The sequence below is a fragment of the Phalangium opilio genome, unplaced genomic scaffold (genome assembly GCF_054372755.1).
Source record: "Phalangium opilio isolate 3A_F unplaced genomic scaffold, DU_Popi_V2 ptg000002l_1, whole genome shotgun sequence".
NCBI lineage: Eukaryota > Metazoa > Arthropoda > Arachnida > Opiliones > Phalangiidae > Phalangium > Phalangium opilio.
This window is the reverse complement of record NW_028324144.1, coordinates 4,356,208-4,380,135: the sequence shown is the minus strand read 5'-3', so window position 1 is coordinate 4,380,135 and position 23,928 is coordinate 4,356,208. Positions and strand designations below refer to the sequence as shown.

The 23,928-nt window shown below is 33.8% G+C and overlaps 1 protein-coding gene across 1 annotated transcript in view; it reads right to left on the bottom strand.

Moving 5' to 3' along the window:
- LOC149718387 (protein jagged-1-like) overlaps nt 1-21,391 on the bottom strand; it is a 94,497-nt gene extending 73,106 nt beyond the window's left edge. Inside the window, exon 1 of the mRNA XM_089843944.1 lies at nt 20,292-21,391. Within this exon, the coding sequence (XP_089700070.1) occupies nt 20,292-20,636 (345 nt within the window). The 5' untranslated portion in view covers nt 20,637-21,391. The remainder of the gene's footprint in view (nt 1-20,291) is intronic.
- Between the last annotated feature and the right edge of the window lie 2,537 nt (nt 21,392-23,928).

The following is a 23,928-nucleotide window of genomic DNA, read 5'->3' as shown; positions in this document are numbered from 1 at the left end:
CGCGCACATTCTAAACAGGACGTTTTTTACGAGCCATAAATCTTAAACGCTGCCTATGAAGTCTTCGCTAATAAGGTCTTAGATTTTTATATCCATGGCCATCATGATTCTCCAAAAACTTAGTTCGTTCCAACATGTCAAAAACCGTACTAAAATATGTTTCGAAAGAAAGTTTTCAAGTCTTCGTTTAAGTGTAACTTGCAAGTGAAATGTATCTGCGAGTAAAATAACTCCTGTCAGGTATATCATCTTGGGCAATGGTTATATCGTTTTATGTCTGTGTTACTGGCCCCAGGGGTAACCATATTTTACTGCACCAAACTAGATCCAGTGAAAAAAACACTAATGCACCAATGGAACCTTTGTGAATTTTTTGGTGTCTTAATTGTTACAGCCTAAATCTTGGACAGGTAGGTCATCCTGTCTTCCATTAACGAGCACGTTGCAAGGAACCTGAACTTCAATGGCAAAAACGACCTCTTTGCTGGTCATTTTCGTGAAGTATGGCACCCCATGCTTGCTAACTCAATCCTTCAATGGTTAACCAGGGATACTTCCTATGGGGTTGATCCTTGTTTGGTATCCCAACGCGACTTCACAGAAGCCGACAAGATATCACTTAAATAAATAAACGGGGTGTCCTAGAATGGACAAAAGGGTATTGGGTTAAAGCCCTCCATGGTAGAGGTCGGTACGGGTCAACGGGGCCTCCCAAGAGACAGGAATCAAACGCGGGGACAACTGAAATCAAAAAGATAGTACACTAAAAACGTTTGTTTGTCGCGAAAAGTCCGAAAAAGACAACATGTGTGGCGTGAACTCGCATTGAGAGGAGACCATCATCCTAGAATAGTATACGATTACAAGTAAGGGACTCAAAATGAGGGGTATCCATCCAAACAGCCCAAAGATCAATAGAGAAAGACAACGCCGTCAATAACGCACCCCCGTAAAAGGTTACTGTCCTATTGTCACCCACCATAACACCCGGGACAGAAGACACGATGGGACCCTCTGTACCGTACCGTATCATGCATGTCACAAAAGACCGACTTTTTTCCTTACTTACAAGTCAAGTTCGTTCTTGCACCCAAAAATACAAGCACCCTACCAACCTTATGCGCCATTGAACTTGACCATATTTATAGATAATTATCCTACGTCTTTGGGTTTTTTTTTGCACCCGAGTCTAGTATCTCTCTAACGATAGTTAGGACATTATGTCAGTCAAATATCTTTCTAGACAACGAATATGACAAAATAAGAAAATGTCTGGACGGTTATTCACCTTTTCTTGGGGTCCAGGAAGAAGTTATGTATGTTCGAAACATTTTTCTGTATACAATAGATAGTTCTTTGAAGAAAACATAACATCTTCCGACACGTGCGATACCGCCGCGACAATGAAATAATAAATTTAATTAAAATAATAATATTAACGTTTAATTAACAAAAGAGTTCTTAGAACTTCACCGTGAAATTTTGAATTAAAATGTTTATGAAAAAAAATACAGCAACATATTTCTGTCTTTGACCTTTAGAAACAATTAAAACCGTCGCTATGGGTGGGGATAATTTTTTTTTAGCTTCTACAATACACCCTACGACATTTTTTTTTATTACTATTTATTGTTTCAAGACGTTCCTTTATTTCTAAGGAAGATATGTAATAATGAAAAAGAGCTTCCGGAATATTTAAAGTAAATTTATTCATTTGAAATGAGGTAGCGTTTTTTTTTTTTTTTACTTATAAATCTCGCAACAAGGGAGTTGGCGTAAGGTTTTATTACACGAAAAATTAACACTGAAGAAATAATTGCATAATTCAAAAGATTTTTATACCGATAAGTATAAGTATAGGAAATAATTTATAACATGGAGTAATTTTATTGGGGTGAAAATAAAGTTGCTTTAAAGTGTATAGCATTACGTGTAAGTCTACTTAAATATTGCTCCATGGTTGTATAAAATTTGGTTTCATTTGCATTATTAACAAATACAAAAGCATGTCGTTAAGAAATCCTACAGACGGGTGCAAGGAGGCCTCAAGTACTTTTTTACGGGATATAAAATAATCTTACGTTTGGGAGAGGGAGTTTATACACTCAGTACACTTAAGGTGTGTGGGAAACTGTATACCGTCTTTAAGAATTAAGATCGTGGGACTCTTTAAGGACGGGAAAGGCCCGAAGATGCGGAAATTATGTTGACGTAATTACACAAGCGAAGGAATATATGTATGTATGTTGATTGGGTGTAGTACTAGAACTTGATTATTGATGTGAAAACATCGTCGAGTTTCTTATCATACAGGTGTGGGATCATTCATAGATTACGTCACATAATTTAGAGGGGGGAGGTTGGTGTGTAAGGAGAGAGGAAAGGAGAGGAAGGTCATGTTATCTATCGCGTTTATATTTTAATTAAGCCTAATTTTAATTAAAATAATCAAGGGATTGATTGGATTAAAATGTTTCGAAGGACAATAACACTCTTAATGAGATCACAGAGTTGCAATTGCAACAGATTCTGCATTTAATTTCGTTAAGTTTAAAATTAATTTCGAATTGTAGTCGCTAAGTTTAAATTTAATTTTAACTTGCAGTCGTCAATCTAAGTTAAATAAAGGGAATTTATTGGATTAAAATGTCGCGAAGGACAGTAACACTCTTAAAGAGATCACAGAGTTGCAACAGATTCTGCATTTAATTTCGCTAAGTTTAAATTTAATTTGAACTCGCATTCATTAATCAAAATTTAAAATCACACGTGATCATTTTTCATCTAACCGCAACAAACTTGAGAGATGTTACGTTGTCTAGACAGTGTTGTTACTCGACTTAGTTTATAACAAAACAAAAGTGTATGTAACTTCAATAATTATATTGGTACAGTACAAAAACCACAAGAAACAAACAAACCTAAACCAAATCAAATCAACTTTGTCTGAACTTTTTCGCACGCAATTCTGGCTAAACTCATCAAAAGCTTGAAAAATATCCAGAGGCAGTTAAAAATTTCGGGGTAATTATCCAAGCAGAGAAAGATGGTTTAAATTTATTCCTCCTTAATTATCGTTGAATGACGATCGAACGACAACTCATTTTCGTCGCCACATATAGTAAAAATGTCTCTAATGAACTAGCTGCCATAGTAGTAGTGGAAGTTGTACTACCATCCTCTTCTCTACAACCCCCCCCCCCCCTTCCCGGCTCTAAATGAAGATGAGTACACTAACTTCATTCATTCATTAACCTTTTCTACGATATGGTTCCATTAAGTAAATGAACATGAAGTATTCAAATATTTTAAAATATGTGTGTATAAATTTCTCACCGTGAAGTTTAGTTTTGATTTCTGTGAACGTGAGTTTGTGCGGTAATGAAGGAGAAATAGCAGACGATGTCAAGAACTATTTACTGATTCGTTAATGGGGTCAGAAGAGGGTCATTTGTTACTAATTTCACACATTACCTTGAGTATCTTTACCTTGGTTTAAAATTGAGTAAACTTGAAAAATAGCAGACGCTAGTGCTATGAATTAGCCCCCTGATTGGTTAGCTAGTTAAGGGGTCAGCTAAAGGAGGGTCATTTGTTTTGTAACTTAATTCCTAAACAGTCTATAGCTAAGACTGCAACCCATGAACCAAATAAGTTCATTAGATAAGTTCCATAAGTTTGTCACTAGTTACAAACTGGAGCTTGTAGGTCATAGATAGGCGCTGTCAAAGGCTTAGTACAGACTAACTAAATAGGGGGAGATGAACTGCAAAATTTACCACCGAGTGTAGTCTGAAATTCTCGCTTGTCGTTCTCGAACTAGCTCAAGCTGCAAGTCTCTAGAATTACGAATACTTATGAAGCATATCTTATCAACTTGATAATTGATATCTTTGAGTTTATTTACTTCTGAGATGGATAGAAAAAGAGGGGGAAGTATCATGACTGGAAAACGACAGAAAAAATTAAGCTTAACATTTAAACGGAAACGTGAAATTGTTTGAGAAAGTTCAGACCCGCATTTGAACGAAAGAAAGACGAGCGAGAGAGAGAGAAAGAGAGAGAAAAGAAACTGCGAGCTGTTTTAATTCAGGTACATCTTCAACCGCCTACGGGGGAAGCTGATCTTTTTCCTATAATATAATTTACTAATCAACCGGAATTTGCTACATTATTCGAAACTAATACCAAGGCATTTCTAACCACATTACAAATACATTAGTCTACGTTTCATTTCGGAATGAATTAAGTTTTCCATAAAAAAGAATATGAAAAAAAAAAAAACATACATACATACATACATATGCCTATGGCGTGTAAACTTCAACTTGAAATACTAGTTTTAGTTTAAGCAAAATGTAAAAAAAAAAATAAAGAAAAATTATTTTCGGTAAGTAATGTATTTAAAGTTGCACTTGTTGGACCATTCGACCATCACAACATGTATGTATGTAAAAAGGCCAAAGATTTATGTACAGCGAGGTTGCCTATACCAATCTGCGTATTTATTAGTTCAGAAGTTCAAAGTATAAGTGACCCATGACCCTTTTAATCTGTTTTCTACCCTGTACATCTGTAACTTAATTTGAACTCCTCAATTTATAAAAGTTCACAATTCTTCTTTACTTCGCTCAATAAAAACGGCTGCACTAAATTTATAACCTTCTAAAGGTGCTGTAAAGTTATAGACATCGGTGTGTAGGTGAAAATGATTGAAAATACGTCACGTGACGCCATCCATGATACAAAGACTCTACATGGAGTGGGACTGGAAGACTAGTCCTTGCTTTAAACGTGATTGCAGTGCCAATTCCCTCCCCGAAGTGGTATTGTAGTTTTTGAAATAAAACTAACTAAAAGCCATTGAGACGATACAATTTTAGACTCAACTAGATGGGTCAAATAGTGGAGTCAGCAAAATTTGGACAGTGATAAATTTTGAATTTTGTGGTCCAACTTCTATTCAAACGACCCAACTAGTTTACTCAACTCAAGTTGACTCATATAAACGAATCAAAAAGTGGTATTGTCTGAAAAGGCCTCAAGTTTCATTAAACCACGCCCTTCCTAAGTCACGTGCCTATGTCGTACTCCAGATAATTTTTACCCACTCGCCAATAACTCTTTACACTTACAGACCCTTTAAAGAGATAAATCTCATACTTCAAAAAAAAAAAATCTTTCTTGGCCGGTACCTTAAAATACATGGGACATTGTCTAGACTTAATACACTTTACCGGCAGTAATCTTTAACGATTAGGAAAGAAACTAATGCGTAATTCATTAGTCTACTTGTATATAATGGCGGAGTTAAATTGTTCGTTCCCCCCCCTTTTCTCAATAACTACCCCCCCCTCTCCAGTTATTTCTTAGTAATACATAAAAACTCATAGTTCATTAGTCGAGGTAATATAAAAATCTCTTTCTAGAACGTTGTAGCTTGTTATAAAAATGGTATAACTATAATTAGTATTAGACAGAATGAAAAAAATAATAATTAGAATTGTAATTATTTTACACGGCGTTACCTGGTTGGCGACACTATGTTCTCCAATTTAATTGGCTTGGACAGGAAATAGACATTACCTATACTAGAAAAGAACTAACCAATCATATCGCACCGTTTATTTAATGTTTATAACTCTTGTGAATTAGTATATATAAATTTTTCCAATTAAAAAATAAAAATCATTATTATAGGCATATTACTTAGTAAATAAGATATATTTTTTTATTTGAAGGTTAAATTTTGTTTCAATTTAATTTATTTTTCAGTTCTTAATTAGAAGTCAATGATCTGTAGATTCTAACTAATTATAATTAACACAAAACCAATTAACTAATGAGTATCTTCGTATCAAATATTTATTATATTTAATGAATAATTTAATTAACTCTAAAATACTTTCTACGAAATTAATTTTACCAATTTTTTTTTAATCAACAACCGAAAAATTAATAAGACCTCGTGATCATCATCGTCCCCGCGCCAGATTTTATCTTATGTTCAAAACGAACGTAACTTGTCTATGAGGTGAAGGTTAGAGGGTAATGTTTAACCCTATTGATATTGATGTCAAGATAAATGGTAATTTTTGGGGTCCAGCTGCGGTTTGCGTACGTTTTCAATCACGTTTCAGCAGCTGATAGCGTTATATATTTTTCGTGCGTTATCGGTGTAGTTAGAAAGTCATAAGTTACTAAGCCTAAATTTACCACCACCACCGGCCACTCTCTGGCTTAATATTATTTAATATTTATTGAAGTGGATAAACGCGAAGTTATGGCTCGAATATGGGAGTTGTCCATAAATGATTTAAGCGGTTTTTGGGGCTCAACATTTGGAAGTTAAACTTAAATTACCGTGAATCACCAACTAAACACTAATTTAATTATCTTCACAAGGGCTGTCGCATATTTTTGATTCAAAATTCCCTGACTTGGGTTGCCACAATTTCAAAATTCACTGATTCTAAAAGGTTTTCCCTGCCGTAAAAAGCCATTTTTTCCACTTTTACTTGTAGAAAAGTCAGAATGTTGCGGCTAAAAATTATTTCTCCATAAACTTCTAAACATTACGTAACAAAATCCAAAAATTTCCAGACAATTCTCATAGACCCTTCGTAATTAAACAGTAAAGTCTTGACTTCTTTGTGGTAATCTACTTCTGATGTTCTATAATCCCCTGTTTCAGTTTTCTATCATGAAGCAAAATTATGTACAGTAATAATTATTGGGCGAAACGGCTCGCGTATTTATTTGTCCTCATTTTTTTTCTTCAAATTTCTGATTATTTAGTGTTCGGAAAAATCTGGCAGGGAACGGGGCGGTCCGGCCGTGCATGACCGTTTGCCCATAGACAATTGAATATAATAAAAGCAAAAAAAAAAAAAAGTTGATTATATTTCAAGTATTCCGAGCTTTCTACGGCGCGGTGGGTGCTACTGACTTTTGGGAGAATTTAGGCTAGGGGAGTAAACTATTTAGAGTTTAATTTTTAATTCAATTTTTATTTAATAACATAAAGGGAAGATGAAACGATTTATTTGAACGGTTAGGGTAAAGCAGGAATAGATCAGCAACGTCATCAAAACTTAGTTTAAGCGAGCCAATAAGATAATTTAAACTTTTCGTCGGACTGAAGTAAATACTAACCGTTCTCCATTCCTACTTCTAAAATTAAATCTATCCCTGGTAAAGTTATAAATTAAAGTAGATTAATAATCTATTGTCAGAAATAAATTTGTCGGAATTTTAAAGCATTCCAATTCAAATATTGTTTTCAGAAAAATGAATTTGCATAAAGATTTTTTGTTCGGAAAATTAAATTTTTGATAAGTCTTGTGACATTAATTAATAGAATTTACTGGATTTTTTTTTAATTGATTAGGTTTTTATACGAGGAGATTGTTCGATTATTTGTTATTACTTTCCGATTATTTGTTATTTCGTTCCGATTAATCAGATTCTCGACTATTCAAAGTTTTTCAATTAATCAAATTGGTTTCGAAAATTAAAATATTGATTTACAAAAAACACGATTCAAACACCCACAGAATTTAAAATCTACTCATTTGAACTGATAACAATATCAGTAAAATTAGGCCTAAAAATCGTGATAATCCATCATTTTATTTTAAAACTTTGTTAATAATTAAAACAACATAGAATGCATTCTAAAAAAGACGACAAAATTGATTGAAAAGCTATAGGCTCTCTCTACTAACTCTAACACCTCCCAATACAATTAAATTTGAAAAGGTATATACGACGCGTGACAACAAAACACCCGCAATCTTTTCAAATAACACAAGCTAAGCTTGTCTAGTTAAACTCCTCCCATTTTAGTCAGAGAGATGATGATGATCATGGTTGCGAAAAGCAATTATCACCCATTATGACAAGCGCTTAATCAAAAACAGAATCCCCAAGAGACTTCATATGAACAAGCCAAAGCGTGCGTCGCTGCTTGTTCCCTTGAGCAAAATACAAAGGCCCCTCAATTTTCATTAGGTTAGTAAAAATTTTGTCTAACTAGTTAGCCTTTCTTACTACTAAACAAAACCCCACCAAAAGGGTGTGGATAAATTTTTATATTAAAGTGATAGCCGCTTAAAATCATAAAAAAGTAATTTACTGTCTTTGATCTCTACTTCTTTGGTACGTATCATAGATTTCGCAATGCAAACATAAAACATAGATGATATACAGTAGAGGAGTAGATGCAGTTGTTGTATTCAGTTCTAGTTAAATTTTTTGGAGGTACTTCCGAGGGCACTCTGTTTCTTGGTAGACACGTGATTACTGATTACCTTTGTCAAAATATCACTCCCCGCCTCCATGGAGGATATACAGTTAAACTGGAGACATTCTTCAACCAATGATATGTCTTGTACAGAAGGTAATCAATCACCCAATGGGGAAGAAGAAATGATTAGTAAAAATGTCGCAAAATATTCCATTATGCATTGGTAAAGACTAAAGTATCCACTCCTCTACTGTATATCCTCTATGGTGCAAACCCGGTTGGTAAAAGTGATGCGGTTTGCCCTCGTTCAACTGTATTCATACGCAATCAATATTTCCCAAAGTATACCACGAGGACAGTTAATATGTTTCATTAGCTCTGAACCAATTTGCATCCACGCATGCCCATCTCACTTTCAGTTGTTTCTAGTTCTACTCGCCTTGGGTACACCCCTAAATAAAATGCAACTATCCCTTTAAGGGATGGTTCAATCACGTGGGTGATGATATATATAAAAACAGCCGGCCTGGGTTTACTTGATGGTCATTGATTTTATTATTAAAACAGAGAATGATCAAAACCGAAGCTGCATGCTGCAAGAGTCACCCCTTTTTCAAGCCATTATTATGATTATACACAAATGGTATTCGTGCTTTAGGCAACACCCACAATTAAAGGATTCACAATTTCAACCCGGCCCGGAATGGGATGGGGAAAATGTCTCTTCAATTAGAAACAATGTAGAGTAAAGCGTAGGAAATGGGAAGAAAAACCAGGTGATCAGTAAAAACTTCATTACATTCAGGTAGATAAACGAGCTGTACAACTTCAAGTTCATCCCAAATTAAGAATACATTTGTATTTATGGTAAAAATGATGTGTAACTCTTTGGGGCCCCCTGATGAAAAATATTGCCGAAAGTCCCAATGGAATTAAGGGCAAAAATCACGCGCAAGGCCTCACGGGATATAATTAAAATGCGCCGCGAACAAATCTCGACATCCCCCTAATATACAAACCCTACTACAAAATATAACATCACCCACAATGCACTGCACCAACTCGGGACCTGGTCTTTGCAAACTACAGCATCCACCCTTTGATTATTACAACTTTGAGTAGCGCATGCATGCACACACGTATTACCATCACCACACCCTATTGTTGAGAATTGCACGTTGTTAAGCCTCGGTCAAAATCTATCTAATAATTTCGATAAATCCCACCCCTTAGTCTAGTGACGTAAACACTAGTAATTATCCATCATATAGTTCAGTTCATTCGTGAGGTATTGTTATATTTGGATAATTACAAAAAGGGTGTTGCTTATTTGAAGACCCCGCAATTTAATTTGACCAACAACTTTCAGTTGGGGGTGGGAACTTTATAATTTGCGACAAAATAATAGGTCATTCCTGGCTTAGATAATTGTTCGAAAGCAAAATTAAAACTTTTAAAAAATTGAACTCGTTATTAAAAATATAATCATTGACTAAAGCAAGCGCTCTCGCTACTCCACCTTGGCCGCTATCAAACCAGACCAAATTCAACTTGGCATGGTATCAAAAATTTAAAAAAACCTGAACTGAACTTTAAAATTTAAATTATTTTTCCTTATTGTACAATTAACTTAGACACAATAACACACATACAATATTAAGGATTTAGTTAACCAAGGGTTACACATTTTTCTTAGGGGTAATCTGTCATTGGCATAGAGTGCAGGACATAAGCGACGACGGGGACTAAAGTTGTAAACTAATAGCCGTGGCCGAGAGTGAACTGAAAAAGGCGGGAAAATATTTAGGGTTAAGAAGTTAAGATCCAAATTTAGAACAACGGACCGGGTGACATTATCATATTTGGCATAACTTCGTTTCAACTCTTTTTCTAACATATATATCACATAGTACGGTGTACGAAAGAGGTTAGTTAATGAAGATAAAGGCTTGGAAGACCCTGCAATGCATTTCTGGGTAACTCAATCACCTAAGCCTTTGACTATTACATTATTCTCTCCCGGCGAACAAAAATCAATTGACACGTCACACATGCGTCGCTGTGGTTAAACCATAATTTCTACACAACAAATTTAGGCCTAATGGGACCGTGTGTTATGTCCTATTGCATTTAACAGTGTCAAAGGGAAGTAACTGTCAATAACCAAGGCTTAATGACATCACATCCATAATGCACGCGTTACGGTGTGTGATTTTTGGATCGTGTCGAGAGCTTTGCGTTTCGCGCGGAACCAATTAGGCTACAAGAGAAAACAATGCCGCAATTTGTGTTAAAAAAACCGTTATTTTAACTGAAACAACCGGAAGGCTACGGGAATATGTGGACTAAAATTATTAGAAGTAATTTAGAATTTGGTACCAAAAAAAAAAACAAAAAAAATACGTATCTGATTTATGGTGTAGAATTTTGGCATGGTAAAATATGTCCTTCGAAGGGTTTTTATTTTTGTATAAGTTCCTCGTATATTTTTGAACTCATTACAATAAACGAAATATTTTAGGGGATTTTCTCAACAGATATATTTAATCGAATTAAGCTAATTCGTGCCAAGGCCTAAGTTCAAGTCTCCTCGAGGCTTTGAATTGTACAATGGTATATAGCTTACCTTTCCTTTCATTGTTTCTATTTTGGTTATCAAACTAAACTGGCGTATAAGAATTACCCGCATATTTCTTACTGGAAATCTATAGGTGGTGCCGAAATCCCGGGAGGGTTTTTTTTTCTACAGGGAATCCCCCTACCGGCGTATAAAAGAATTAAACGAAGGATTTATGATGTTTTATTTATGCTCTCAATGGGGAGCTATCTTATTATCCATGGTAATATCATGCAAATCTTATAACAGAGAAAGTATATGGGTACGATACTAAAATACCAATAGACACGAAGCTCAGCTATTTTGTATTTTAGCCGCAATTCAAGAGAGTGTTATAAATATACTGTTTTATCCTAAGCTTAACTACCCTATAAAATTCTTTCTATAGTTCACATTTTTTGTAGGTGTATAAAAAAATCTAAGTTAAATAAAATAACAGAAAGTAATTAGGGACTGGTCAAGTATTATGTTTAGGACATGTCTCGCCTTTTCTACCTTCTTTGGTCGACCAATCAGAGCTCTACTTTAATATTATGTTATTTTTCTATTATTTTAGACGAAAATTTTCATATGGTGATAAAAATCACTTTTTACCACCACTCAACTTTGTCTGTATCTCTGTTAGTAACGCTTGATTTGCCAATTACCGATAAACACTACCAGTTTTTATGATACAAAAACTTTATAATAGCAAATTAACAATACTTCAGAAATTTGAGCACTTTAGAAAAATGTTAAATTACTCTTAATTACCAATAAAAAGGAAATCTAGTGCACTTAAAAATTATTAAATTACTCTTAATTACCAATAAAAAGGAAATCTAGTGCACTTAAAAATTATTAAATTACTCTTAATCACAAAAAAGGTAATCTAGAGCACTTAACTTGTTAAATTACTCTTAATTACCAATAAAACGGTAATCTACTTAATAAATACAATAAATTTTAAACCCTTCCCAATAACCTTAGCCTAAAACGGTATGACACTACAAATTTCTAAGCATAAAAAATATATAGGGTAGTGAACCTCATCAAAACAGTCTGATTTCTTGAGAACCCAAATTTTCTATTCATAAAATTTCTTTTTTCTTTTTTTTAAAAAAAGGGGGTATGGAATACCGTGATATGGGTGTATTATTAAATTTTGCTTGGGATTTATATTATGCCTAAATATAAAATTTTGGTTTCGTTCCGTTAGGACGAGCATATGGGGCCTTATTCGGTAAAGGGGGTGATTTTTCGTACCAATTTGGGATAATATAAGAAAAAAAAAAAGAGTGAATAATAAGGTATCCTTTAGGTATATAGGTATGAAATTTTACAGAAATATTGAATCGACCCTAAACTTCGCTGGACCGTGAAATGAAGATGAAATCTAGGATGAGAGACAAGACGTGCGTTTCTTCTTTATACCCGGAATATAGTATATTCCATAAAATTTTAAATAAAGCTTATTTACAAAAGGGAATAAAACTATTAGGCCTATAATTATATAATGAATTTAATAAATTATCTCTTGAATATTTTTTATTTAATTATGGACATATTATAGTAATGAATTTGATTATTTTTATTTTCATTATTTTGGTTTTTCTTAATTAAAAAAATTAAATATACCAAGTATCTTTAATAATTAAATATTAATATTCATGTTATAAGTGAATAAATTTCAGTTAATATGAGTTTCTTTATTTAACCACGGTGTTAAGGAAATGCATTTAATTATTTCTAACCATATTTGCAAATAAAAAAAATAATATTAATATATCTTTAATAATTAAATATTAATATTCATGTTATAATCGAATTAATTTTCGTTAATAAGAGTTTCTTAAATTAACAACTGTGTTAAATAAATGCATTTAATTATTTCTAACCATATTTGCAAATAAAAAAATATTAATATATCTTTAATAATTAAAAATTTATTCATGCTATAATCGAATTAAATTTTTGTTAATATGAGTTGCTTAAATTAACAACCGTGTTAAATAAATGCATTTAATTATTTCTAACCATACTTGCAAATTAAAAAATAATATAAATATAGCTTTAATAATTAAATATTAATATTCATGTTATAAATGAATTAGTTTCAGTTAATATGTGTTTCTTTATTTAACCACCGTTTTTTTAAAGGAAATGTTTTGGTTTAGTCTAAATTTATCCATAAATAAATAAAATAAATAAATTAGAGGAAACTTATTAATTGCGTAATTAATTCTTTCTTATTTACTCTCTAAAGCTAAAATTAAACTTTCCCACGGATGAAGCGTAATTAGTATAATCTTGTAATTAAATAAAATAAAATATAATTAACAAATTCTTATAAATATTTTTATTATGAGATACTAACCCAAAATGTCTTATATTAGACAATTTCTTAATTTGAAACATGAAATTAAAAAGATAAGTAGAGAATTAGGACAGAGTCAATTGTCAGTGGAGTTAGATAGAGGGTTGTATACTAAATTAAGGAAGGAATGTAGTCAAGTTATAAGAGTTTCCGGCTATATCTAACGTTTCTTTGATGAAAAGAAAAATCGCGGGGGTGGGTCCGACACGGCCGGTGAATGCATAGAAGAAGGGGGTCCCTCTTTTAGCACCCATGTATGTTACAGACTGGAGAGATTCAATGCGTCAAGCTCAGGGTGGCCTAACAAGGAGTCGCCCGCTTTTATCGTGTTTATTATCGTAAGATAACGCTACTTAATTAGTAACTAATCTAATTATTATTACTTAATGTATTATATTATAGCATATATTCGGATTGAGTAGATTTAGATCTTCGATTTAAGATCTATTACATCAGAATCAGATATCTATTCAGAAAGTAAATTTATGATTGGAAATTAAGAGTGTCAATGTAACAAGGTATTTTTAAAAACGGTAATTAAAGAAACATCTTATACAATGTTAAGCCTAAGCTCAGTAATTTGAATAAAACACTTTTAGAGCTTCAATTTAAGACAAATTACACCAAAATCGGACGATTATTAACAAAGTTACAAGCTTCCAAAGTATACCATAAACAATTCTTAAATGAACAGACAGTTAAGCCTAATTCAGAAACCCCGTTTTAAAAAAACGCTAATTACAAAAACATCTTACAAAACGGTACGACTAAGCTTACTTATTTAAATAAAACACATTTAGGGCTTCAATTTAAAACAAACTACACCAAAATCGGACTATTATTAACAAAGTTACAAGCTTCCAAAGTATACCATAAACATTTCTTAAAATGGTCAGACAGTTAAGCCTAATTCAAAAACCCCGCTAGCCCTCGGTCCTCGGTCAATCTTAAGAGTGGCTTAGTAATCGGTATACAGAGTGGTGAAAAAAAGGATTAGACATCGAAGGAAAGATGTCAAATACTCCCACACTTTGATAACATTACACAAGACTTAACCCTAACCTTCGCAAAGATGTAAAGTCATATTGGGACCAACTTAAACCTAATCGAAACAGCTATAAAAGAAGCGACGAGACACGCCCGACAGATCGTAGTCTTAAGTCATTCAAGAGTGAAACAGAGAGGTGCACCCACACATCGCAAACGTTTACTGATTGACAGTCCTTCCTTTACCACGGGAACTACTTGGTTTAAGTTCATAAGATATGTTCCCCATAAGTTTGTCACTGGTAACTTAGAAACTGGAGCTTGTCATGAAGTGAGGGAGGTAGGACATATATTCGAGGTAAAGCGAAGACGCCTAGTGAGGCGCTGTCAAAGGCTTAGTAATGCAGACTAAATAGGACCTAGATGGAAGTCCTGCAAAATTAACAACCGAGTGTATGACTTCTATTTTGCGTTCTCGAACTAACTCGAGCTGTAAATCTCTCAGTAGCATTACGAACTTGTATAGGTAGTGTGAAACTTATGGAACATATCTTATGTTAAACTAGAGGCACCCCGTAACATTTGGTTAGAACAAGCCGACGACAAAGGTGCATACACCATAGCACTTGACCATCTATTAAAGTTACGACCTACTTATTGAAATTAAAAAAGAAAAAATTAAAAAATGAAAAGAAAAACTAAATCAACGTGGGAGTCTGTATTGATGTACACGAGTTACTTTTCCAACGTTTCTTAGTTCTCAATAGACATTGCTACACTTTGGTTTCACTGCCAGGTAACTGAGGTAAATGATATACACACTACATCCGTTTTTCTTTAACCCTAACCAAATCCAATCAGTTTCTAAATATAAATTCTATTATTTAACCACCCACCTTTAAATATTTTAGATTAAACCATTTATTATATCCCAAATCATTAGAAAGTTTAAGAGATTGAAGGTAAATGGGTGGGTAGTGGCCCTAAGTTGAAATTTATTTTTGAAATACAAGTCTAAGTGTTAAACCTAATTTGAATGTGAAAACATTTTAAACTACACGTTTTCGAAGGCGGTTTTCGATCAACAACTAATAAAAAACACTTATAAAACCATTAAGTTAACTTTGTGATAGTTACGTTTAATTTGTTTTAATTTCGTTAAGTTTAAACACAAGAAAAAACGTGTACTAGAATTAGAAGTTTCTCCTTGTATAGCGAAACCAAACCAGATAACTTATCAATGTTCCGAAGACCGAAGTCGTTTCAATATGAAACTTCCCCAACTTATACACATCTTTGTAACACAGCCCTCACCTTTTATACACTAACCAATGGAATTGAAACAAACGCTACTACTATACTAAGCTATATACTCTATTCTAAACAAAACACATCGAGAAGAGTGCATAATATCGAGGAGATACTATAGGACACGGCAGACTATAATAATGTTGGGATATGTACTGGCTTGAAGGCTATAGCAGCAGCTCAGATTGTGTTTGGAGTTCGCGCCAACCGTTCTTATAGACTAAACAAAACAGAACACAATCTTCTCAGACCGTATACTATCATAGCTGTGTGAGAAAACTAGCTAAAAATAATGCCAAGGCATAAAAAAACTAACTTTTTCCAAAACTATTGTAGTGCTGCAGATTTCGAGAATATGGCAAACGTTTGTGGGAAAGTTAAAATACTTGAGTATCTTCAAATACTGTTCATTCATTATTTGATTATGAACAATATTTTAATCAGTTTCAGATCAGGTTCGAGTGGTTCACACGGCATGCGTTAAGCCTAATTTTAGGGTTAATTGTTTCATATGATTCACTAAAATTAATATTATTTTTATTCAATTAAAAGGTTGGTCTGTTAAGCCTAACTTTTAATGGAACTAAGTTCAAAGGTTATCTACATTTAAAAGTGTATAACACGAATACGTTAAGCCTAATTTTAGAGTTAATTGCTTCGTATGATTCACTAAAATTAATATTACTTTTTATTAAATTAAAAGGTTGGTCTGTTAATTTAAGCCTAACTTTTTAACGGAACTAGGTTCAAAGGTTATGAGCATTTAAAAGTGTATTAAGCCTAATTTTAAGATTAATTTCATTGACTAATCCAATTGAACTAGTTTAAAAGCAAAGCGTGTTAAGCCTAAATATGAGTTGTCACGTATTTTAAAGCGAGAGTTCATGTCTACCATATTGTTTAGCCTAATTTTAGGGTTAATTCAATCGTTTGAAACAAATCATCCTTCAACCCTCGTGCAAGGCCTAAATCATTACGATGCGATTTAAACACAGATTCCGACGTTTAACTAAGCCTAATTTTACCGTTGACTAACCGAAATAAAACACGCATTAAACCCTCCCTTTTAATACAAACCACAAACGCTTAAAGCACCGAGCCATTTAATTACATTATTATTACATTTATCGTGAGCAAATATCTAAGAGCTTTTAATTCATAAAACTGGTCTATCAACCATTAGAGACAGATTAAAGTAAAAATGGCCATCTCATCGTAGATGCAACGCATTGCAAAGGAGAATAAAGAAAAAAAGTAAAATGAAAACTGAAAATTTTGGGTGTAGACATGGGCAGCAACTTGATATGCCTTATAAAGAGCAAGTTTTTAAAATACAGTTTCTCTTACGTATAAAAAACGGGTGCAGGCGAGGCCTAAACTTAAGCGCTGTTTCTATTATAAAAATACAGGGTGTTTTATGAAAGGTCTATCAGAAATTAAGGGGATCTGCATGTTCTTTGGAAAATCAATTTTGAGTCGAAACTGTAACTTCTACTTCTATCTCAATTTTGCCGTTTGGGCCATTGTTTTCCGAGTTATGATTTGAGTGTTTATAGGATGGTCCCTTAATTAATATAGTGTATTTAAGGGATCATCAATCAATCTGAATTTGAAAACGGTGGCTCGGACAGAAAAATGTCATAGATGTTACATTTTAGACTTGAAATCGTTATGCACCGTTTTCAAGTTATGATTTGATGAGTGTTTTAGGGATGACCCCTTGATTAAATTAGTACTTTATTTCAGTTTCTAATGTTAAATTTAAGGGGTCATCCGTTAAAGACTCGAATCATAACTCAAAAACAGTGGTTCGGACGGCAAAATGTCATAAAACTGCAGTTTCAACTCGAAATCGTTATGCACCATTTTCAAGTTATGATTTGATTGGGTGTTTTAGGGACGACCCCTTAATTAAATTAGAAATCTTTGAATGCTCAGTTTCCTAATTAATTTTAAGGGGTCATCCGTAAAATACTACGTACATAACGCGAAAACAGTGACCCGGACGACAAAATAGAGATAGAAATTACATTTTCGATTGCTGCATGACAAATCTTTCATAAACACCCTGTATCCTAAGGGGGATTGAAATTTTTCGGAATATATTTCCATGTAGCTATAACTTTCGGATAAAACTTAACCACCCTCCCTTAAGAAAGTCAGAAAATTCTTTGAAAGTATATAGTATATAAGGCTAATACGTATGAAGTCTTCCCATGATGGGAGTGGTCCTTTCTCACCGTAAAAAACCAAGTTACGATACGAACCACTAAGTTTTTCCCTTGGCTGGGTTTTAAGAATAATTCTTATTAAAAAATTTCATCTTAGATAGCCCCCGTAACGAAAATAAAGATGTCTACTATATCTTAAGTCCTTGGGATTAGGCCTAACTTTAACCCTAATCTTTAAAACACAAACGCAATCTCGTATAAGTTGTGCTTGTGGACATTTTATCGAACACGTAGATGAAAATGTAAGCTCATATTCTAGGAATTGAGGGCTTGGTTGGCTTGTCTGATGAAATACGGAGCAATTGCAATACGATTGGACCAACTATCATACTGTTCAGTGTCAAGTTAAGGTATCTATAGCGAAAGATTTAATTTTTCTGGTGGTAAAGGGTTTGGTGTTTAGTTCGATTATTGTAACTCTAGAAGTTATTGTACAGTTATTAACTGACAATCGCTAAAAAGCGGTTGGTAATCGACAAAAAGCGGTTGATGATCGGTAAAAATCACTTGATAATCGTACAAAAGCGGTTGTTAATCGGTAAAAATTGCTTCATAATCGTACAAAAGCGGTTGTTAATCGGTAAAAATTGCTTGAAAATAGCTAAAAAGCGGTTGGTAATCGGTAAAAATTGCTTGAAAATAGCTAAAAAGCGGTTGGTAATCGGTAAAAATTGCTTGAAAATAGCTAAAAAGCGGTTGGTAATCGGTAAAAATTGCTTGAAAATAGCTAAAAAGCGGTTGGTGATCGGTAGAAAATAGCTTGGTAAAGCAGTTAATAATCGTTAAAGATCGGTTTCATTGGGTTAAATAATCGGTTTTCTCGCGCAGTTTAAATAAATCGGTTAAATTCGCTATCCCTTTGGTAAAACTTCGATATGTTCATCGACATCGGTCAATTTACGATATCGGCCATCCCTATTTATAACTGAATTGGTTAATTTAAATTACAAAACTGAACCCTTTTCCCAAAAATTTGAGAGCCCAAAAACTCGGAAACGAAATTTTCCCGTATTACCATAACCGCTGAAACGCGAAACTGCCTGTGAAAAACTAACACCACATTCTTCATATTTATTATTTATCAGCAAATAAGGCCTGCCTGCATTTGTGTGAACAATTTCTATAATTGAAAGATATCATTACTCGCACTCGCAGCAGATTGTCTTAAGTTATACCGGAATAATAAAAGCGAATAAAACATTTACTGATAAAACAGAATTAAGATCCGTGCGAATTTTGAGAAACGTTCAAGAAGAAATATAAAAAAGGTTGCCATAGATAAGATTACAGATTTTTAAGAACTTCTGTATTTGTATTTTAATATAAACATTAAGTTTACGTAGCTTGTTTGGGCAAAAGATCCGTAATACGGATTGCATGTGGTTTTTTGATGAAAGAACCCATTGTTGTTGTAAGTTAAAAAGGGTTTTAGCAAAAGTCTTAAAGCATATAAATATAAATATAATGGACGTTTTTTTAATTCTTTTTAACTCGTCACGAAGTGGATTAAGAAATCTAGCTTACGATTAAGCAAAAATATAACAACTACTATAGACACTGAGTCTAAGTATAATCAATCAAACCCAAGATATAACACAATTGTCTAATGGAGAGAAAGGGCTTGAAAGAAATTTGAAGGGTGGGCGAAAAGTTTTAGTTAATTTACAGGGAGGGGTAGGCTACATAAGGAAAATTAGAAAATTAGCTTCTGATTGCAAACTTCAAAAGGAAATATTTTCTTTTAAATTATTAACGACGAATATCTCGGGTTTTTTTATAATAAACTTGAACGGCAACGTGTCAAATTTAACAATAGGGTAGGGACGTACGTTTTTGAAAATAAATTTACTACCAAACTGGTTGGTATTGGTATCAATAGATTTGAAAGGTATAGTGGGAAGTATGTTAATTGAAGTAAATTTTAAATTTTGTTTTCGTTATAATTGGATTTTTTACTAATATCGATTCGAGGAGCTAATCACTATCAGATAGTACATTGATCAGTTAGCAGTATCGAAGTATTTTTAAAGACAAGACGTCTAACTTGGTGTGTTAGGTTAGGTTAGGTTAGGTTTAGATTTTAGTTGGGGTGTAAATTAGGTTTGATTAGGGTTTTAATTAGGTTAGGTTCAATTAGGGGTCAGGCTGTCAAAATTGGGTTTCATTTGGTTCAATTTAAGGTACACCAATAACTCAGAGTGACTCACCCCTCGGACAATATCCTTTTGAATTTTTGAAATAATGGAAATTATTTTTCACTTATTTCGAAATTAGGGAAATTGAATTAAAACTATTTCCTCAAAGCGGATATTAATTTCCAGTAACCGGAAACAACCCACTGTCAGTCTGTCAATCATACCAACAGCACCGAAATTAAAAACTTCAATTAACATACTTCTGAAATAAATCATTACTCTATAAACACGTGCGTGTGTACAATTTGGATTGTCAAAAAATTTCTTAAAGTTGTTAAGTCAAACAAAAGTTTGTTAAAAGTTAAATAAAAGCTAACGTATTAAGAATTAAGTAGAAAATCAAACTCACCGTCCATCTAAAACTGAAAGGCAACTTGAGAACCACTTCGTTGTCGGAATGTACGGAATACGAGTTACCGGCTACGACGCCGGTTGAGATGTTGCCGAAGGTACACGGTCCATTTGCCGTCACTTGGGACTGGTATTCCTTCAAGCACAAGTTAAAGTAAGTTTGGCATGGCAACTGACAATTACCGTCGGAAGAACGCCGATGACCTCCGCAACAAGTACCGTCTATAAGTTCCCCGCGATATATTTGCAAACCTAATACTTGAAGCTCGAAAAAACCAGAGGCCCAACAATACCTCGACAACTGCAGAGTCAAAATCGTCAGAAACAAAACCGAATTCTTCATTTTCTTCTCTTTAAAAATCGTTGATATTATCCAAAGAAAAAATGATCACGAAAACCTCGCTTTTTTTTACAACCGAATTTTCACCCACGACATGTTGTGTAAATTTCAATCAACACTTATCTAATGGAAGAATAGGTGCAATCCAATGTTGAATTCATATTCGACGATGTATTTCTTCAATCAAAATTAAACAAATCACCAATTATTATTATTATCCTGCGATCACACAAACGAAACACAAATATACTCGAATTTCAAAAAAATTATTTTTCCTTCAGGTGAAGAATTAAAAGAACAAAATTGTTGAATTCCACGTCAAATTTTAAGCACGGCACAATATATATATTTTTAAGAAGTTGATTCTAAAATCTCACGGAGCAAAAAAATTTATATATGACGAGAAAAAACTCGTTGGCGAACAAAATCGTGACTTCAACGGGGGTTCAATCTTCTATAAAACTCTAAAAAACGCGCCTTGAAGAGCCAACCGAGTCGAGGGAAAAAATTTTAAAATCCTCCTAGACCACTCTCTTGAAGAAATAACGAAGGCAACGCAACATTCACGCCGCCAGGGGAGCTAGCTAGCTATACCTTTGAATGAATACTAAGATACACGAGATACACACTATAATAGCGGACCGACGGGAGCGTTAACGCACCTTACGACAGACCGAAGCTATCTGAAGTTGGTTGGCAGAGTTGTAGCAGAACAGAACAGAGCGGAACACCAGATATCTCGAGGTATCCCGAAAACTTTACTCCAACCCAACCGAACCAACATCCTCAGATCTTTCCCCTAACATTCTCCCCCACAAACGTTCCTCCATCCACCTCCTCTCCTCCTTCTCCATCGCTCTCCTCTCTCTCTCTCTTTTTCCCCAGCCTCCCACATTCAGGGGGGGGGGAGAGAATATGGAAAAAATCTCCTCCCGAATAAAAAAGGTACCCACTTCGTTCCCCCACCCAAAATTTATATACAAACGAATGGTTCCCCTCCCTAAGCCATACCTCTCCCTATCTTAAATGTACACAATCTCAACTACAACGCGTACTGCGGTTTCAGATAGCAGATAATGTTAATTTAGAAGTATATTCGTTAAAGTAGAATCAATATAAGCCTTTATCTCTCTAATGTAGAAAGTTTTCTTGGAATATCTCTTTTCTAGTCCATGTTTTATTGGTCTTCCACATTCTACTTGAAGTAGAATTAATTTATTTGCACGTTTTTATAACCCGTTTCTTTAAATATCTGCATTCTAGTCCAGGCTTTATTGGTGTGTATTTAATGAAGAATTATGGGTCATAGGTCAAGGATATGTATCATACTTTGTCCGCATTCTACTCCAGGTTTTTATTGGTCTTTTACTTCAAATATCTGTATTCTAGTCCATGCTTTATTGGTGTAAATTCTAATGGGCTAAGGATATGAACCATACTTCTTCAGCATTCTAGTCCATGTTTTTATTGGTCTTTTACTTTAAATAACTGTATTTTAGTCCATGCTATATTGGTTTAGATTCTATTGAGGGTCAAGGGTCAAGAATATCATTATGAACCATATCTGTCCTTCATTTTTGAAATTACAAATTTAAGCCTTGATTTGAGACGGTAAAAGCAAATATTGGCCACCTGTATCTCTAGTCTTGATAGCGTACCTTTAAAGTAACTTCAGAAGAAAATCGTTTGAATTAATTTCACTTATCCTGCAGCACAGCCGACTTTATCTGATAAAAGCTAAAAAATATTAGATAAGAAAGTTTAACATATCTAATTTTCTTTGGATTTAAAGTTTCCGTTTAACCCGATTTAACTATTAGTTACTTTAATATTTAAGAGGAAAATCAGTTTAATACGTAATAAATTGCACCATTTATCACCACGTTAATTATATGGTTCCTTGGAATGTGATAAAATATTGCCACATATCCGATTTACTTTTTAATATATTTTCAATACGTGTTCAGGAACCTGTTCAATTCTTTTGTTTTTTAGGAGATAATAATTTATAATTCGATGTGGAAGGACGTTAATTATAATTAAAATGATTTTTGTATCGAAACATTGAACCGAATAGTTGTGGGTTGTGGAAAGTTCAATGCGAAAGTTTCGACTTTCGAGTTGTTTAAACTATGTGCGGTTTAGAAGTTTTTGCCTCACCGACTAGCGCTAACGGGACGTTTATCTTTGGAGCAGCGAGCTGTGACGTTGCGGCGTTCTAACCAATGCAAATGCTAGAAAGAAAACCACGAGATTTAAAACGCTCTAAAGCACACCCGTCAGTTGCAGATATGTTTTGTATTATAGTTGTGAATGTTCTGGTTTTGATTTACTAAAAACAATTAACATGTTTTAGCTTCAGATGGAATGTTTCGAGGTTGACAATGTTTAGGAACTAAGATTTCTAAGTTAGGAAGTTTAGAAGTGCAAGATTTATTAGATGTCAAGGCTTAAGAAACTAGATTTCTAAAATGTTCAAGCTTAAGAAGCAAGGGTTAAAGAGCAGTACTTTTGAGTTGCCATTAAGGCTTAAAGGTTTCAAAGATGACAAGATTTAAGACGCAACATTTCCAAGCTGGCAAGGCTTAAAACGCAAGATTTAAAAGTTCTAAAGGCTTAAAACGCAAGATTTAAAAGTTGTAAAGGCTTAAAACGCAAGATTTAAAAGTTGTAAAGGCTTAAAACGCAAGATTTAAGGTTGGTAAGGCTTAAAACGCAAGATTTAAAAGTTGGTAAGGCTTAAAACGCAAGATTTAAATGTTGGAAAGGCTTAAAACGCAATTTTTCCAAGTTGGCAAGGCTTAAAACGCAATTTTTCCAAGTTGGCAAGGATTAAAACGCAATTTTTCCAAGTCGGCAAGGCTTAAAAAGCAAGATTTTCAAGTTGGAAAGGCTTAAAACGTAAGATTTACAAGTTGGCAAGGCTTAAAACGCAAGATTTACAAGTTAGCAAGGCTTAAAACGCAAGATTTCTAATTTCACTGGTCTTAAGACGCGAGATTTCTAATTTTCCAAAGCTTACTTAAATCGCTATTAACATTTTGCCCTGAGAAACGAGAAAAACCACTTTTCGTCTGCTACACAGCCTGGTGTCTTTTAATAAAACTTCTTAAACGTTATTGGCAATAAAGCGCTAGTTTAAAACGTCTGAGAAACCGTTAATTTTGCGAATCCCGACCTCCTTGGGGTTCTTTACACTTGTCAAGAAAACAGTTCTTTTTAATTTGTAGAATTCACTGGTACTCAGCGTGATTCACAACTGTTTTCCCTTAAAACTAAAACTGACAGTATATGA